This window comes from Equus asinus, chromosome X (genome assembly GCF_041296235.1).
Source record: "Equus asinus isolate D_3611 breed Donkey chromosome X, EquAss-T2T_v2, whole genome shotgun sequence".
In the NCBI taxonomy this organism is placed as follows: domain Eukaryota; kingdom Metazoa; phylum Chordata; class Mammalia; order Perissodactyla; family Equidae; genus Equus; species Equus asinus.
Window position 1 is genome coordinate 33767751 of NC_091820.1, and position 19769 is coordinate 33787519.

The following is a 19769-nucleotide window of genomic DNA, read 5'->3' on the forward strand; positions in this document are numbered from 1 at the left end:
CAAGTTTAGGAAGGCCTATATGGTATATTATCAATTATTACTGCATCTATGTAAATAATTACACTAATTCTTCCTTAAATTTTACAGCAAAACTTAAAGCCATTATTATTTCTATTTTACAGGCAAGGTGAAATAACTTGCTTATTAAAATAGCGCTTGAAGTTAACCAAGTCTAGTCCCTTTATGTACACCTAGCTCTGTCCCTACCAGGACTAATCTCTTTAAGAGGACTAACCCTCTTGCATTTCTCACTGTTTTGGGAAGTGATTTCCCCGTGGGTTGGGTGGGAGTACAACTGATTCCATTATTTATTTGGTCTTTTTAGAGCTCCTCATCTTAAAAGAGGAGTGGCCATCTGCTTGCTGTTTTTATAATCACCGAGGCTAGTGAAGCTGAGGGGGGTGGGGGAGACACAGGGGGAGGAGGCTGATGAACTGAGTTGCTAGTTTTAAATGCACATTTGTTACTCGTCCTTTTCAAAACTCCTTGGTGAGTGTACAATGACCATAGTGGTGCTGTTGATGGTGACATTGGCACGTGTGCGACTGTTGTTGCCAGTATTAGATTCAACAGCTAGAAACTTGCTCAAAAGTTGCCTCAGCCTCGGTCTGAGTGGCAGCCTCCAGGCGCTGAATGCAGCCATAGGTTGGGGGCGAGCGGGGAGCAGCCAAGTCTCCCCCAGAAAGCTTTAGTTAGCTGTCGCAAATACCCTAGATGCCACCTTGCTGCCTAGCAGCCCCACCTCATCCTCTTCTCACAGTCCTTACTATGGAAACTCTGCTTGGGAGCAGGGAAGCTGCCACCATCAACCCCAAGGACCAGAAAGCTGGAGCCTCAGAGCCCCAATCTGGCCCCACCTCCCCCACTCACGCTGAGCCCCTCCTCGTCCCAGCTTCCTTTCTTGAACTCCGCATCCCTGCTGCTCCCCTCAACCTCGCCCCTTTCTTGCTGGCCCTGAATTCTGCCCTGTGTCATTCCTGAACCCAGACCCCTAACCCCGACATATGCTGCCATCAGTCTATTGGTCTCATCAGCTGTTGTTGCCACCTCTGTCACCTTTCCAGTGGAGTCAGTATTCAAAGACCTAGAAAGTGAACTCCTCAAATCCGCAGAAGAATGCAGCTTTGGTAGAATATCATATTAGGTAATTTTGACATGCTTTGAGAAAGACTCCATATTTAGACTGTCTTTACAAAGCCACAGTACCATTTGGCCCTCTTGCCAGTGTCAGGAAGATGTGCCTGTACTAAGTGAAGTAACTTTCACTTTTAGGTAACTTATAAGTGTTCTACAAAGCAAGCTATAGGCTTGGTTCAGTACCAGGGAAAAAAAATGCTAGGCAAGAACTAGTTTATTTCAAGCCAGCCCTGAAGGTCTAGTAGTTAAAGTTTGGCACTCTCACCACTTCAGTGGCCCAGGTTCATTTCCCAGTCATGAAACTACACCACTTGTCTGTCAGTAGTCTTGCTGTGGCCACAGCTCACAGAGAAGAACTAGAAGGACTTACAACTAGGATATACAACCATGCACTGGGGCTTTGAGGAGGAAAAAAAAGAGGAAGGTTGGAAACAGATGTTAGCTCCGGGCAAATCTTTTTAAAAAAAGGGAAAAGAACCAGTTTATTTCAAGTGAATATGAATTTCTATTTCAAAGATGTAATGACAGAAGTGTTGCCTGGAATAGGCAACCAGTAGGTGAAACGTTCCAAAAAACGATACTGAAACTGATACAGAAATTGGAGAAAATTGATTATGGAGTCCTTCAAATTGCCTTCCCCCGATCAAGTACTACATGATTTTGAAGAATATTTGGCAGCAAGGATAATACTTCAAAGGCAGTTTGCCTACCGACAGAAGAACTGCGAGTTCTTAAAGAGTTTGAGAAAGAGGAAAATTTGATAGATGAGTTTGACAGAAATCCTCATACTGTGTTTACAGATGAAGAAGAGGATGAAATCTCTTTGAAGAAGAAAGGCAGAGAAAAGAGATATGTAAATGTTAACTAAAATAATTGACTTTCTTATTCAGGGCAGTTCTCAAATTGAGGTTACAAATACAGGGTGCAGGATCAATGGATGATTACATTAGCTGAGATGAATATAATCCTGTGCAATCCATATATTTTTTCTCTTTCTGCTCAACCTAAACGTTTAGGTAAGAATAAATACAAGAAAAATTATCACTTACAAATTCAGTGAGAAGAAAGAGGGTGGCAAGCATAAGAGAAAGAATATCTGTATCAACTGTACCCCAGTTTTGACAAATATCAAAGCACCTACTGACATTTACAAAGCTTTCAGTTGATATGGTGAATGGTGAATATCACCCCTTCCCACAAAACTGATTTTGAAATCTCTCAAAGGAAAGATTAGTAATCCCAGTGCAAGCACTGCTGATGGCATCAATGAACAGGGAAGAGATTTGTAGAGCAGTAGCCAAGAAGAAATCACTTTAAGTACCAGGAGACTGGTGAAGAGGAAGAGCAGCAGCAAGACATTCCTCCAAAGGAAGATCTTCCTTCAGCTGAATCATCTGAGATAATTGAAGTGCTATGCCTAGCCACTGCTTTACGTAACCAAAGCAGAAAGAAGGCTCAGAAAAAAATTAAATATTGGGTTTCAAAGCTCAAAGTTGTCAGGTTGCAGCAGAAAATTCAGGTTCAGTTCTGAAAATAAAAACCTGCACTGTTTGGAAAATTTACAGATATATTAAATATATTATAAATATAGTTTGTGATAAAAATAGTCTTGCTAATTTTACAACAAGCTCTTTTACTTACAAGTGTTAATTTTGAAAGAAAAAGAGGAGCAAATGTTGAATACCTATAGATAGAATATTTTATTAATTCTAAGGTATTCTGTAAACTTTGTCTTTGCCTTATGATACAGAAGTAGCATCTACAATTATTTTTTTGAAGAATACTGTTGAATGTTGCTTTTGCAATTCAACTTAAATATACTGTTCTGTATGAGCTATAATAAACCCTTACAAAAAGGTAAAATGCTTAAATCTGATAAAGAAAAGTTTATTTGCATAGAAAAGATATTAGAGAATTTTGAAATTAGAAAACCAAATGCTGAAATGTTCATCATTGTTTCTTTTTGTATTTTAGTAAAACACCACTGATATGTATTAATTTCCAATAGCCCGCAGGATAAAGTCCAAACACCTAAGTAGTACAGGAAAGGCCTTTTGCCTACCTTTCTTGACACTCTTAGTCCAATACAGTTAAGCCATACTGAACTTCCAAGCATTCCCCTAAACACTGAATTTACTTGTTCACACTGTTGCCTCTGTAATGTCTTTTCAACAGTTTATATGTCCAGAAAATCCCTATAAATTCTTCAAAACTAGTTCTAAAGTTACTTTCTTTTCCATGACTTTCCCGGGAAAAATGTCTTCTCATTTCCATTGGAATCTTGCACATCTGTTTCAGCACATTTATATTACAAATATCTGTTTATGTGTCTGTCTTCCACTAAACTGTCAGCTTTTTATACTCAGCACCTAAGATGGACCCTGACACATAAGCATTTCCTCAATAAAGTTTTGCTGAATGAAATAAAGGAAAGCAAAACTTTGTCATCAAAAGACTTGGGGTTAATACAGGTTCAATTCAAGGGCTTTTAGTATCCAAACTAAAAGTACCTGGGTGGAATTATTTGTCAGTACTGGAATTTGATGGAAATAGAACTGAAGAGTCCAGGATCAGAAAGAGAAAAATGAGACCCTGAGGGATAAAATGGGTCACTTAAAAAGGAGATATAGAAGAGTGATGTCAGCATCATGGCAGAGTGAGCTCAACTGGTGATCTCTCCCCTCCACAATACAACAAAAAAGACATTCATACTCCAACAGAGGACATCCACATAGCACAACAGACATCTGGAAGACCTATGCAGCCATACGTCAGAGGGTGGAGAGGCTGGAGACCCCTCAGAAGAGGTGGAACGGGGTAAGAGTAAACTTCACTCCCTCCCCAAAAGACTGCAATCTGAGACTTCGTGCAGCCTCCAAGAGGGAAGGAAGGGTGGAGGGAGCACATGTTAGCAGGAATATCAAAGATGCCCGAGGTCCCTCACAGCCTAGGGGAAAGCTCCATACCAAGATGACAGCTATTGCAGGGTGACTTCATCAAGCCAACACCCCAGGAAAGAAGATAGTGAGAACAGAGATAGTAAGCCTGCAAGAGCATGAAGAAGAGAAGGCCCATCCCCACCCCACCCCCAAGACACACAATTGCCTAGTGCTGGCTCCAGCACCAGGGATCCCAGCAGAACACAAAGGGCTCAGAATAAACAGCTCTTGACCCCCACCCAGTGTCAATAGGTAGTAATGGTGATCAATAATACCAGGATGTAGAAAAACATAGCCACATCCTCTAACAGTATCAAATGTTATATTAAATCTCCAGACCAGAAAGAAAATGACAAGTACCCAGAAGTCAGTCCTGAAGATACAGAGATATGTAATCTAAATGGCAGAGAATTCAAAATTGCTATCATAAAAAAGCTCAACAAGTTAAAAGAGAATGTAGAGAAACAATTGAAGGAGTTCAGGAGCTGCTTCACAAAAGAGATTGAAACTATAAAGAAGAATCAACCAGAAATATTGGAGATGAAAGACACAATTGATGAGATAAAACAAAATATGAATGCCCTGAACACTAGAGTGGATGCCATAGAAGAGCAAATGAGCATAATCAAGGATAGACATATTGAAATGCTCCAGATAGAAAAGGAGAGAGAACCAAGACTAAAAAGAAATGAAGAAAGTCTCCGAGAAACTCAATTAGGAAACGCAACATAGAATTATAGGTATTCCAGAGGGAGAAGAGAAGGAGAATGGAGCAGAAAGCTTGCTCAAAGAAACAATAGCAGAGAACTTCCCAAACCTAGGCAATGAGCTGGAAATCCATGTGAAAGAAGCTACCAGATCTCCTAAATATGTCAATGTAAAAAGACCTACTGCAGGGTATATAGTAGTGAAACTGGCAAAAGTAAATGACAAAGAAAAAATACTAAAAACAACAAGGCAGAAGAAAATAACCTACAAAGGAACTCCTATCAGGCTTTCAGTGGATTTCTCTTCAGAAATCTTACAGTCTAGGAGAGACTGGAATGACATATTCAAATCTCTGAAGGACAAAAACTTTCAGTCAAGAATACTCTATCCAGTGAAAATATCCTTCAGGTGTGATGGAGAAATAAAAACTTTCCCAGATAAACGAAACATAGGTGAGGTCATAGCCACAAGACTCCTCTAAAACAAATCCTCAAAAAGGCCCTCATACCTGAAAAAAAGGGAGAAAGGGGTTACAAAGCACAGACTAAGGAGATAAATAGGTAGACAAAATCAGAAAATTGTAGCTATACATCAGAACAGGTTATCAAATACTCAAGTATAACATTAAAGATAAGGGGAAGTAAAACACCAAAAACAAAGATAATCTTGTCATTTTAACCACAAACGCACAACACATGATGGAGTAAGATGTGAGTAAAACAACTTAGAAGGGGAAGAGGAGAGGGACTGAATCTGTTTAGTCTAAGGAAATAAGAGGACATCAAAAAATGAACTATCTTTTCTATGAGATTTTGAATACAAACCTCATAGTAACCACTAAGAAAAAGAGCAGAACAGAGACACAAATAGTAAATAAGGAGAAAACAAAGAAACACAACATAAAAAACTATATAACTCAGTTGGTAGACTGAAACACACAGGACGAGAAACAAAGGAAATGCAGGACAACCGGAAAATGAGTGATAAAATGACAGCATTAAGCCCTAATATAGCAATAATCACCCTGAATGTAAATAGATAGAATTCTCTAATAAAAAGACTCAGAGTGATGAGACAGATTAAAGAACAAGGCCCAACATTATGCTACCTCCAGGAAACACAACTCAGCTCCAATGAAAAACACAAGTTCAGAGTGAAGGGATGGAAGACAATACTCCAATCTGATAGCAAACAAAAGAAAGCAGGTGTTGCCATACTTATACCAGACAAAGTAGACTTCAAGATAAGACAGCTTAAGAGAAACAAAGATGGGCGGTATATAATAATTAAAGGTACACTCCACCAAGAAGACATAACACTTATAAATATCAATGCACCCAACAGAGGAGCACCAAAGTACATAAAGCAACTATTAACAATGCAAAAAGGAGATATTAATAACAGCACAATAATAGTAGGGAACCTCAACACTTCACTCACATCAATGGATAGATCATCCAGACAGAAAATCAACAAGGAAACAGTGGAAGTAAATGAAAAGACAGACCAGTTGGACTTATTAGGCATATATAGAACACTCCATCCGAAAATAACATAATACACATTCTTCTCAAGTGACATGAGACATTATGAACAATAGACCATATTGTGAGAAACAAGGAAAGCCTCAATAAATTTAAGAAAATTGAAATAATAACAAGCATCATTTCTGATCACAAAGCTATGAACCTAGAAATAAATTACAAGAAAAAAGCTAAGAAAGGGACAAAGATGTGGAAACTAAACAACATGCTATTAAACAACCAATGGATCATTGAAGAACCCAAAGGAGAAATCAGAAAATATCTTGAGACAAATGAAAATGAAAACATACCATACCAACTCATATGGGAGGCAGCAAAAGCCTTAGTAAGAGGAAAATTGATCGCAATACAGGCTCTTTGTAAAAAACAAGAAAAATCCCAAATAAGCAACCTCAAACTTCACCTAACTGAATTAGAAAAAGAAGAATAAACAAAGCCCAAAGTCAACAGGAGAGAACCGATAAAAATCAGAGCAGAAATAAATGCAATTGAAACAAAAAAGGAAGGAGAAATGATCAATGAAACAAAGAACTGGTTCTTTGAGAAGATGAACAATATGGACAAACCCCTAGCCAGACTTACACAGAAAAAAGATAGAAAGCTCAGATAAATAAAATTAGAAATGAAAGAGGAGAAATAACAACAGATACCACAGAAATACAAAGGAGGATAAGAGAATACTACGAGAAGCTATATGCCAACAAAATGGACAATCTAGAAGAAATGGATAAATTCTTAGACTCTTACAACCTCCGAAAGCTGAATCAAGAAGAAATAGATAATCTGAATAGACCAATCACAAGTAAAGAGATTGAAACAATAATCAAAAGCATTCCCCAAAATAAAAGCCCAGGACCAGACGGCTTTCCTGGAGAATTCTACCAAACTTTCAGAGAGCATTTAATACCTATCCTTCTCAAGCTACTCCAAAAAATAAGGGAAGATGGAATACTTCTTAACACAATCTATGAGGCCAACATCACTCTGATACCAAAGCCTTACAAGGACAACAGAACAAAGGAAAACTACAGGCCAATATTGCTGATGAATATAGATGCAAAAATCCTCAACAAAATATTAGCAATCGGAATACAGAAATACATCCAACAGATCATACATCATGATCAAGTGTGATTTATACCAGGGACACAAGGATGGTTCAACATCCGCTAATCAATCAGTGTGATACACCACATTAACAAAATGAGGAATAAAAACGTGATCATCTCAATAGATGCACAGAAAGCATTTGACAAGATCCAACAGTGATTCATGATAAAAAAAAATCTCTTTAAAAAATGGGGGTAGAGGGAAATTACCTCACTATAATAAAGGCCATATATGACAAACCCACAGCCAATATCATACTCAATGGGGAAAACTGAACGCCATCCCTCTGAGAACAGGAGCAAGACAAGGATGTCCACTATCACCACTCTTATTCAACATAGTACTGGAGGTTTTGGTCAGAGCAATTAGGCAAGAGAAAGGAATAAAAGGAACCCAAATACAGAGCAAAGAGTAAAACTCTCATTGTTTGCAGATGACATGATCTTATATATAGAAAACCCTAAAGAATCCATCGGAAAACTATTAGAAATAATTAACAACTACAATAAAGTTGCTTGGTGCAAAATCAACTTACAAAAATCAGCTGAATTTCTATACTGTAATAACGAACATACAGAAAGAGAACTCAAGAATACAATTCCATTTAAAATGACAGCAAAAAGAATAAAGTATCTAGGAGCAAATTTACCCAAGGAGGTGAAGGACCTATACAATGAAAACTATAAGATATTATTGAAAGAAATAGATGATGACATACAGAGATGGAAACGGATCCAATCTTCCATGGATTGGAAGAACAAACATAGTTAAAATGTCCATACTACCCAAAGTAATCTACAGATTCAATGCAATCCCAATCAGAATCCCTATGACATTCTTCACAGAAATAGAACAAAGAACCTAATTCACATGGGGCAACCAAAGACTCCAAATTGCTAAAGCATTCGTGAGAAAAAAGACCAAAGCTGGAGGCATCACAATGCCTGGCTTCAAAATGTACTACAACGCCATAGTTATCAAAACAGCATGGTACTGGTACAAAAACAGGCACATAGATCAATGTAACAGAACTGAAACCCCATAAATAAAACTGCACATCTACAGACAGCTAATCTTCGACAAGGGTGCCAAGAACATACAGTGGAGAAAAGATCATCTCATCCAGAAATGGTGTCGGGAAATCAGGACAACCACTTGCAAAAGAACGAAAGTAGACCGTTATCTCATGCCATACACAAAAATAAACTCAAAATGGATCAAAGACTTGAAGATAAGTCCTGAAACCATAAAGCTCCTGGAAGATAATATAGGTAGTACAGCTCTTTGACCTTGAACTTAAAAGGATCTTTTCAAATACCATGTCTTCTCAGACAAGAGAAACAAGAAAAAAGTAAACAAGTGGGGCTTCACCAGACTAAAGAACTTCTGCAAGGCAAAAGAAACTAGAATCAAAATAAAAAGACAACCCACCAACTGGGAGAAAATATTTGCAAATCATATATCTGACAAGGGGTTAATCTCCGTAATATATAAGGAACTCACACAACTAAACAACAAAAATCAAACAGCCCAATCACAAAATAGGCAGAGGATATGAACAGACATTTTTCCAAAGAAGATATACAGATGGCCAACAAGCACATGAAATGATGCTCAACATCACTAATCATCAGGAAAATGCAAATCAAAACTACACTAAGATACCACCTGACACCTGTTAAAATGGCTATAATCACTAAGACTAAAAATAACAAATGTTGGAGAGGGTGTGGAGAAAAGGGAACCCACATACACTGCTGGTGGGAATGCAAACTGGTGCAGCCACTATGGAAAACAGTATGGAGATTCTTCAAAAAACTCAAAATAGATCTACCATAGGACCCAGCTATCCCACTACTGGGTATCTACCCAAACAACTTGAAATCAACAACCCAAAGGGACATATGTACCCGTATGTTCATTGCAGCTCTATTCATAATAGCCAAGACATGGAAACAATCCAAATGCCCACCGACTGATAAATGGATAAAGAAGATATGGTATATGTATGCAATGGAGTACTACTCAGCCATAAATAAGACAGAATCATCCCATTTGCAACAACGTGGATGGACCTGGAGGGTATTATGCTAAGCGAAATAAGCCAGACTGAGAAAGATAAACACATGATTTCACTCATATGTGGAATATAAACAAACACATGGACAAAGAAAGCAGTTCAGTGGTTACCAGGGGAAGGAGATTGGGGATGGGTACAGAGGTTGAAGGGGAGCACTTATATGGTGATGGACAAGAAATAAAGTACAAGAGAAATTTCACAATGATGTAAACTTTTATGAACTCAATTTAAAAAAAAACTTTAGGGGCCAGCCCCATGGCCCTTAAGTTCACACACTCTGTTTCAGCGGCCCAGGATTTCACCAGTTCAGATCCTGAGCATGGACATGGCACTGCTCATCAGGCCATGATGAGGTGGCATCCCACATAGCACAATCAGAGGCACTCACAACTAGAATATACAACAGTGTACTCAGGGGCTTCGGGGAAAAGAAGAAAAAGAAAAAAAAGAAGATTGGCAACAGATGTTAGCTCAGATCCCAGTCTTTAAAAAAAAAATTTCTTGTATAACTGAAATTTCACAAGGTTGTAAACTGTCATAATCTTAATTTAAAAAATTAAAAATTTTTCTTAAGTCTTTCTCTTAAAAAAAAGCAAATATAGCTTATGAATGGTAGAAGAGGGACACTTGAATCTCCAGGCTTTAAACATCAAGCCTAGTTCTTTTTATACATATACACCTTCATATGGCATTCGAGGCTCTCCAAGGCTGGCTCCATCCTGAATTTTATACTTTTACTCCACCATTCGCTTTCATATGTGAGCATACCCTCCAGTAAAAAGAATTCCTTTTCTTATAAAATATGCCCTTCTTTCGTTAACTTCTATGCCATTATTCCTAGGATTCCCTGACTGCTCAAAATGCAGAGCAAGTGCCACGGTCCTCATGCAACTTTCCATGATTCCTCACCTGGATTTAAGCTATGCCTCGTTTGTACCTCTACTTCATTTAATATTATTCTTGTAGCAGTAGTTAAATACAGACTTGGCACCTACCAGGCAGGGTAGACTTAGAGATTAATGAAGGCCAATTGGGGCATCGGTAGGCACAGTAAAGAGGGCAGTGTTCCAGAAAAGGAGCAGTGGTAGTTCAAAGGTCAAAGAGTGAGGTCATCACACCTGGCTGCCTCATTCACTGTTGGATGCTCTCCCTTCAAGCAGAGGCTAAGGCACGAGTCTCCTCCTGAAAATGATGGTGTTTCTCCTCAGTAAGCTTCCAGAGGCCAGACCACGGCCTTGCATTGGCCCCATCCTGAAAGCTGACTGTGGCCTTCTCAAAGCTTCCCAGGAAGCAGAGGTTGTGGCTGATGGTGTTCTTCCAGCCATTTGGAGCTGTCCAGAAAAAGAGGAAATGCTGTCAGGTGATACTTAGACCTCTTGCACTCTGAGGTCACAGGGTGGGCTATTTCTTGACACCAGGGCAATTAGGTGACTGTAATTAAGGGGGACCATGGCCAGGACCTCCTTTCCTGGCTGTTGCCTTGCCACAGCTTCTGGCTCTGGAAGCACTCCCCTTTGATAGGGGGTTGGAGGGTCATAGAAGGGTTGCTATCTTGTTCCTCAGTATCCTCTTCTGTGAGCTCCCAGTTGCTGGGGGAAGAGGTGAACTGCTTTTGTGGGTAGATTACTCACTGGAGGAGGATGGCAGGGACTCCATTACGGTGGCCTCTGAGCAGTTAGATTCTTTGTCCTTTGGGAGTGGCTGAGGGGAAGGAAACATGCTTGTTAGATCTGTTTTCTTACTGGGTCTTGCAGCCTCCTGGCTGCCAAGGGAGTACACAATGTTGGGACTCACATCCACAGGTTGGGTTCAAAGTCAGGGCCATCTTTATTAAGACTGGGTCTCCTCTCTTGAGGTGCCTTTGGGGGTTCCGTTACTTGAAGCCTGTATTTGGTAAGGTTCTGCTCAGCTACGGGTCATTGGTCTGTGGTGCACAGCAGGAGGATCTTATTCGCCATGTCCCAGTCCATCAGCCCTGGGACCTGGCCATGGAGACTATACAAGAATTTAGGAGTTTTTAGTTTTAGGTCCATCTTTAGTGGAGAGGTAGATGGTAGGAGACTTCCAAAAGGGCAGAGGTCTCTGAGGCACTTCTCAAAGCCCTTGTTGCGGCATTGTTTTTGATGCAGTATATCTCATCTAGGGAGTTTATTAGGAGGTCTGCTAAAATTATTGGAAAAGGGGGCACCTATGGTTCATTGATTAGTGGTCAGACTTGGAGAAACCTCAGTGTTCTGGACAGACCTCAAAATAAAGAAGTAACTAAAAAGAGCTTTTGAGCAGGAAAACAAGATCAAGGTGGAATTCCTAAGCTTTCATTAGAAGCAGGAAGAGTCCCCACGTGAGGACCTACAGATCTTGAATCATATTCAAACTAAAGTGACTTGCATAACAGGTGATTGTCTGGTACATCTTTCAACTCTTGCTGGATTCATTTAATGAAGGAACAAACACGTGTACAGATCACATTATATTTCTGAGTCGTTCTTAACGGCTTAAAAATCATTTCATTTTTAAAGTGTGTTTTGTCAAGTGCTTTCACATAGATTATCTCATCTGATTCTCATGACAGCCCTGCAAGATAATATAGTGGGTATTATTAATCCCATGTTACAGATAAAGGAACTGAGATCTACACAATATTTAAGACTACATATCTAGTCTACATATTTAAGTCTACATATCTACATAGTAACTAACTGAAGACGATCTCTGTTAGCTTCAAACTCATGCTAGAACTCAACTATTCTATTATTTTCACTCCTGTTCTGGGAAACAGCTGGCTTTCCTCTCTCTAGGTCAGCTTCTCAGGAACTAAGTTCTAAACTGTACTCTGAAGACAGTAGAACCAAAATTTAGCTATGCAAATTTCTGAAAACTCCAGAGTTTGACTTTCCAGTAAATTCATCCAAAGGGCATTCTTAGGAAAAAAAAAATGGGAAGGTTTCACTTAATTGAGTCTGCACAAAATCTATCTAGAAAGTATGTGATTTCATTAAAACCATTACATAGGACTACACCTCAAAAATTTCCAGCAAATGTCAATGGGAGCTATTGGGGGAACACACTAAACCCCTGTTGTTTCCCCACCCCCCTTTGTCCTATTCTACTCAAAATCATCCTCCATACATACTTTCAATGTTATCTTTCTACTGTATAAATATGAACATTAGTAATAACAACATCGTTGTCTACTGTTACATCAAATGCTCTAAGCACTATATGTGATTTAGTTAAATCACTAATAGATCATTAATCTTCAAAACAACCCTATGAAATAGGTGCTCTTATTATTCTCCCTTTACAAAGGAAGCAAAATGCCTAAGTCATATAGCTGGTAAAAGGCAGAGCTGAGTTTCAAATCCTGGCAGCCTGGCTTCAGAGCATGTGCTTTTACACACTATACTAATCTTTTCTGTTTCTCTACTCTAACATAAAATCTTATGACAATGCAGCATAAAATGCCCTCCAGAATCCCACCCTTTTTCACTTTTCCAGGCTAATTTATCACTTAAGCTTCCTTGCTTCATACTTCATATCCCAGAAATACTGAAACTCCAAGATTTTCACCACACCCCTCACCATCTTTTGTGTATGTCCCTTTATTCCAGTTGCCACCTCTACTTGCAATGGCCTACTCTTAATTGCCTTGGCTTGGTTAACCCCTACTCATATTTTAAAACTCAAGGAAGCCTTCTCTAATAAAAATGCTGCTCCTACCTCCCCACAGGGAGTTAATGGATCCTCTTCCCAGTAGGACACTGACCTGGGCAAAACAGAGGACTTAGCCTGAAATAATCAGCTTATGATGACAACTCCAGAGAGCCTTTCCATTGTGTTCTGAGATACTTTGAAAGCCATAATCCCTTGTTCATTGCCATTTACTGCTTGTTTTCCTCTCCAAGTGTTTGACTTTAAGTGCCTGGGCAGGGGAAGGGAACTTTGTATAAGATGAAAAAAAAACCATAAAAACAAATAGAAACCTTGTCAAGATAGCTACATCCTGTGATGAATTTCACACAGCTTAATGCAAAGAAACTGTTCTACAGTAAGGATTAAGTGACTTGTCAAGAACATACAGACTACAGAGAGATTAGAGTCACATTTGTAGATAAAGTACATATTTCAAATCATCTCAGCTTTCTTTGGTTAGTCTCAAGAGGACAAGTCACGCTAACATACATAGATTAAACACAATGTAGCCAGCTTAATATGACATAGTGATTTCACATACTTTGGTAACCCTCTCCTCTTTGCTCCAAACATATAAGGAATAATGAATAAAATTACATAGAGAGACAGACCATAAAAAACAGTCAAGCTCAAACACGAGCAAAATATCTCATTAGATCAGAAATGCAAAATAATCAGTGGAACTGAAGCCATTGGCTTGCTGTTCTCTGAATTATCAAGCAGGAACTGAAGTCAGGAATTTGATTTCTTTGTGGGAAAGGAGACCAAAACTCAAGGACTAGGATGAGGCTCTCTCTGCTTGTGAAAGAAGCCAAAAAAATCTTGCTGCCTGACCTTGGCAAATTTCAGGTCTAAGAAAGCAGAAAGTCACAGACAAGACTTTGCAATTAGATGCTGAGTCAAGCTGTCTACTAGCTATTGTAAGTGGTTCTATTGGATCTCCTGGATCTGCGGTATCCTTAGTAACATAATGAGGCAGTAACTTGGAATTGCCATTATGAGACTTGGCAGTGGATTTATGCCTAGAGTGTTGGGAGGAAGCAAGAAAAACACGTCTAGATAGGGATAGGTAAGAATAAGCTAATGAATAGAGGTAGGTAAAAGGTAGAGAACAAAAACTTTCCATTCAAATTAGACTGAAAACTAAAATCCAAAACTGCATGAAGAAATTTAATAACAAGAAAAATTAACAACCAGATCATCTATTCACTCCAGATAGCAATAATACTATGGTGCTGTTTGGAAAATGAAACAGGTATGTTTAAGATATTTAAAGAGATAAAGAACTAACATATTAAACATGTATACAGTGAAAGGAACTGGCAGAGATGTAAAGTAAGTAATCTAAAATTTTGAAAATGAAAAGTGTTGCTGAAATTTTAAATGTGCAATAGATGAGACAAACGTAAGTGGACATGGTCAAAGAGCAAAGTGATGAATCAGAAGATATAGTACTAAAGAACTCACCAAGCATGCAGCAGATGGTAACAAAAATCCAAAAGAATAGTTAAGAGACATGGAGGATATATTCACCTAATTCAGTTAATATAAGTTTCAAAAGAATATGAAAAGAATGGTAAAAAAATCAATAACCAAATATAAATTCCTAAGTGCTTTCCAGAGTTGAAGGAAGATGTGAGTTCTCAGATCAAAAGTCTGCTGAACAGGATAAATAAAAATCAACCCACTCCAAGACACACTGAATAAAACCTTTTAACAGCAAGAATAAAGTGTCAGGAAAGGTGAGTGCTTGATACAATGATGGTGTTGTTGAGTTAGGTGCTGGTGGTGGTGTATTGGCTCTCAGAATCTCTGAGAAGCCACTAGTACCTTCTGCTCTTGACATGCTCCTCATCTGAAATAATCTTCTCTCATTGTTTCCAAGATTATTTCATGAGTAATATGTCATTGGGATGATCAAGCTTTGTTCCATAGCGATTGGGATACAGACTTCAGAGGTGTGTGTGCCTAGCTATAAAGAAGAGAATTACCTCCTATTGCCCTGTAGCAGTGAGAAAGTTGTAGATATTGATGCTCAAACAAGTTGTGTGGAAAGTAACCTAATGGCTGGAGCTAAGACTTTATTGATAAAGCCAGAGTGGAGACATCGGACCTCTGCTTCACTTACAAAAAGATAAATGATATTGAAGAATAAAGCTAGTTTGAGTCCAACTTGAAGGTGCAATTTGGAGAAGAAAATACAGATCCAGAAGCCATTTTCATTTCTTTGAAGTAACCCCAACTGTTTCATATGGACTCTGTGGGACCTCTGTACAGTGTGATGGTTGAACAATTGGCTTTGCCTCAAAGGGTGCTGAGAGCTCCTCGTAGGAATTTTACCACAAGGTACTGAAGCCTTCTCACAGTTTTTCTTAAATTGAGAAATAATTTACATACATTAAAATGCATAGAACATACATATTCAATTTGATCAATTTTGACAATTGTATACACCCATGTAACCACCACCCAAAACAAGACTTGGAACACTTCTGTCACATCAGAAGGTCTTCTCATCCCCTTTCCAGTCAATCTTCACTCACCCTTGCAAATACTTTTTGTCTCCTGTCACCATAGATTAATTTTGCCTGTACTTGTACTTTATGTAAAAATAATTGAACAACAATAATAATAATAATAAAGCAACAATCTTATGAGCCTCTAGAAGGGAAAAATGTTTCCTTCTAAAGGAAGATTGCCTAGACTGGGGACAGGCAACAATGGATGTTATAAATGTTCACACATGCTGAAGTAAAGCTGTCAACCTGGATCTTTGTACTCAACTAATCAAGTATGAGGGCAAAATAAAGACATGTTCAGTCTTTAGGCAGAGTTAATCACCTATATACTGTCATATGTATACAGGTAAATAATGTTTTGTAGCAATAAGAGAAGTTAGGCCAGAGAGAAAATATAGGGGAAAAAGAGAATCAATGGTGAGCAAAGTAACTGAGAAACTATGTTTAACATAAGTATAAAATTATAATAACTGATTTTTGTGTTTAAAAGTTCAATCTAAAATTTTATCCAAAAATGATAGGAAAGAGTTCAAGTGGATAGCTCAAGCATATTAAAGCCCCTGTCAGAGTTAAGAGGATAGAAATATTGAATAACTTAAGACTGGAGACGAGTGTCAAGATGGTGGCATAGGCAGACTCTGACCTCGCCTCCACCCATGAGCACAACCAAATTACAACTATTTTTGGAACAATTACCCTTGAGAGAAAACTGAAAACTGGATAAAAAGAGCCCCAGCAACAAGGGACAGTCCTGGCTGAGGCAGAAGAGGCAGAAATTCTGGTCTGGAGACAGAAAAGACACATTTGTGAGCCATGGAGCTTTACAGCTGTGTGAGAGCAACCCTAAGGTATACAGCCTTCCATGGAGTAGTAACGGACCTGAGCAGAAGAGTGCTGGTGCTATAACCATCCCTCAGACTCAGTACAACTAAGACAAGTGTCAGAATATCTGGCTTTGCTGGCTATTAACTACATCAGGGAGTACCCCTAGAAAAGTTACCAGACACAAGCAGAAAAAAGCCAGCTCTTAAAGGGCCCAAACACAAATTCATGTGTTTTAGAAAGCAACCTAAAATCACCAGAAAGAAAGGTGCAGAGTTCTTTGGTGAAAAGAGACTCACTGGATATGCTCTGGGTGCATCTCGGTGAGAGGTGAGACTGCTCCGGGGACTGAGACATTGGCAGTAGCCATTATTGTGACCTAGGACAAGGATGCTGACACAGATGCTGGCAGATGCCATTGGAGTAATTCCCTTGGCCTACTAGCCTAGGGTCTGCCTCATCCACAAGAGAGTCAAATTAAGCCAGCTCAGTCAGGGTAGGCAGGCTGCCTTAGGGACTTGCCCCACCCAACAGCAAGCCCTCAGGCAACTTTTCAGCCTGCTAGGCTGAGTGCCAGGATCCTCTCAAGGCTGGCAAGGAGATCCTCCTCTGTGGAGCAGGGCTTGCATGAGGAGTGGAGGAGTGTGTGGGAACCTCTAAAGTGGGGTGACTGGATCCATTCCAGGGGGTCAGGACATATGCAAAGGCCAGGACTGTGTTGACAGTGGGTGTGGACCTGTGGGCTGTGAGGCTAATCAGTGGCAGAAGACCTGTGCTTCTCAAACAATTACATAGTGGATCTACTCTGCCTTCCAAAGCCTGAAACAACTGAGTACTCCCATGCCTGAGGCCAGCCTCACTCAACTGCAGTCCTGAGAGACCTGACAACAACCTTGCAGGCCACAGGCCTACAGCAGTTATAAGCCCCTGAGCCTAGCAAGCAGCCATGCTAGGGGATTACTCATGTAAGAGAAAAACTTCAACAAGAATGTGCAATTAGATCTAGCAGCCAACTGTGCTGGGGATCCCCAAACCCGATAAACTGACTGAAGGTCCATAGCAGCAACATGCAGCTGAGAATTACAACCAGTTGGCCACAGGGACAGCCTAGACTCCCTGGGCACCTGCAGCAAGAGCAACTCTGCCACAAGAGAAGGACATACATAGCCCACACAGGGGTCACTCCTGGAACATTTGGAATTGGGGACGAGGAGGAAGTACACTGCTGGGCCTCAAAAGGTGTCTCCTACATAAGACCACTTCTCCAAGATCAGGAGACGTAGCTGACCCACCTAATACAGAGATATAAGCACAGAGAGAGAGGTAAAATGAGGAGGTATAAGAATACATTTCAAGCAGGGGAACAGGACAAAACCCCAGAAAAAGAACTAAATGAAACAGAAATAACCTATCTGACAAAGAGTTCAAACAAAAGGTCATAAGGATGCTCACTGATCTTGGGAGAAGAATTGATGCACAGTGTTAATGGCAACAAGGAGTTGGAAAATATAAAAAGAACCAATCAGAAACGAAGAATATAATACTGGAAATGAAAAATTCACTAAAGGGCCTCAATAGCAGAATAGATGATACAGAAGAATGGATTAGTGAGCAGGATGAAAGACTAGAGGAAATCATTCAAGCTGAACAGATAAAAAATAATTAAAAGAAACAAGAAGAGTCTAAGGGAAATCTAGGACAACATCAAGTGCACTAACATTCATATTATAGGTGTCCCAGAAGGAGAAGTGACAGACAAAGTGGCAGAGGATCCATTTGAAGAAACAATAGCTGAAAATTTTCCTAACCTAAGGAAGGAAATAGACATCCAGGTACAGGAAGCACAGGGAGCACCAAACAAGATAAACCCAAAGAGGCCCACACCAAGACACATTATAATTAAAATATCCAAAATTAAAGATAAAGAGAGGATCCTAAAAGCTGCAAGAGAAAGGCAATAGTGACATACAAAGGAAACCTGATAGGGATATCAGTTGATTTCTCAGCTGTAACCTTAAAGGCTAGAAGGGAGTGGTATGATATATTTAAAGTGCTGAAAGTAAAAAAGCTTACAGCCAAGAATACTCTAACCAGCAAGGTTATCATTCAGAATGGAAGGAGAGATAAAGAGTTTCCCAGACAAACAAAAATTACAGGAGTTTACGACCAAGAAACCACTTTTACAGGAAATGATAAAGGGACTTACTTAAGTGGAAAAGAGATGACCAGAAATAGGAATAAGAAAATTATCAAGGAAAAAAGGCAATAGAATTACTGCTAAAGGCAAAAATACAGTAAAGGTAGCAGATCAACCACCTGTGAAGAGAATACCAAGGTCAAAAGACAAAAGTACTAAAATTGCCTATTTCCGTGATAAGAAGGTAATGGATACAGACATAAAAAATAAGAGGTTATATATGATATCATGAACATAAAATATGACAGGAGGGCAGCAAAAGAGTACCACTTTTACAAAGTGCTCAAACTAAAGAGACTATCAACTCAATATGTATTGCTATATATGTAGATTACTATATATGAACCTCATGGTAATGGCAAACCAGAAAGCTATCATAAATACACAAATAATTAAGAAAAGGGAACCCAAACATAATACTAAAGAAAGCCATCAAACCACAAGGGAAGAGAGAAAGAGAATAAGGGAACAGAGAAGAACTACTAAAACATGCAGAAAAAAAGTAACCAAGTGGTACTAAGTACATATTTATCAATAGCTACTTTAAATGTCAATTGAATAAATGCGCCAATCAAAAAGTATAGGGTGGCCGATTGGATAAAAAAACAAGACCCATATATGGTGCACACAAGAGACACACTTCAGAGCCAAAGACACTCACAAACTGAAAGTGAAAGGATGGAAAGAGATACTCCATGCAAATGGCAAAGAAAAGAAAGCTAGGGTAGCAATACTTATATCAGATGAAGTAGACTTTAAAACAAAAACTGTAACAAGAAACAAAAAAGGGCACTACATGATGACAAAGGGGACAATACAACAAGAAAAGATAACACTTGTAAATATCTATGCACCCAATATAGGAACACCTAAGTGTATAAAGCAATAATTAACAAACATAAAAGGAGTAATAGACAATAACACAATAATAGTAGGGGAATTTAACACTCCACTTGCAACAAGAGATACACCATCCAAACAGAAGATCTATAATGAATCATTGGACTTAAATGACACATT

General features: G+C 39.1%; 1 protein-coding gene across 1 annotated transcript; it reads right to left on the minus strand.

Moving 5' to 3' along the window:
- Positions 1-10607: 10607 nt before the first annotated feature.
- Positions 10608-11551, minus strand: FOXR2 (forkhead box R2). Its single transcript, XM_070502845.1, is given in 5 exon segments — positions 10608-10888; positions 10891-10971; positions 10974-11135; positions 11138-11311; positions 11314-11551. Coding segments are annotated over 5 exon segments (936 nt in total).
- Between the last annotated feature and the right edge of the window lie 8218 nt (positions 11552-19769).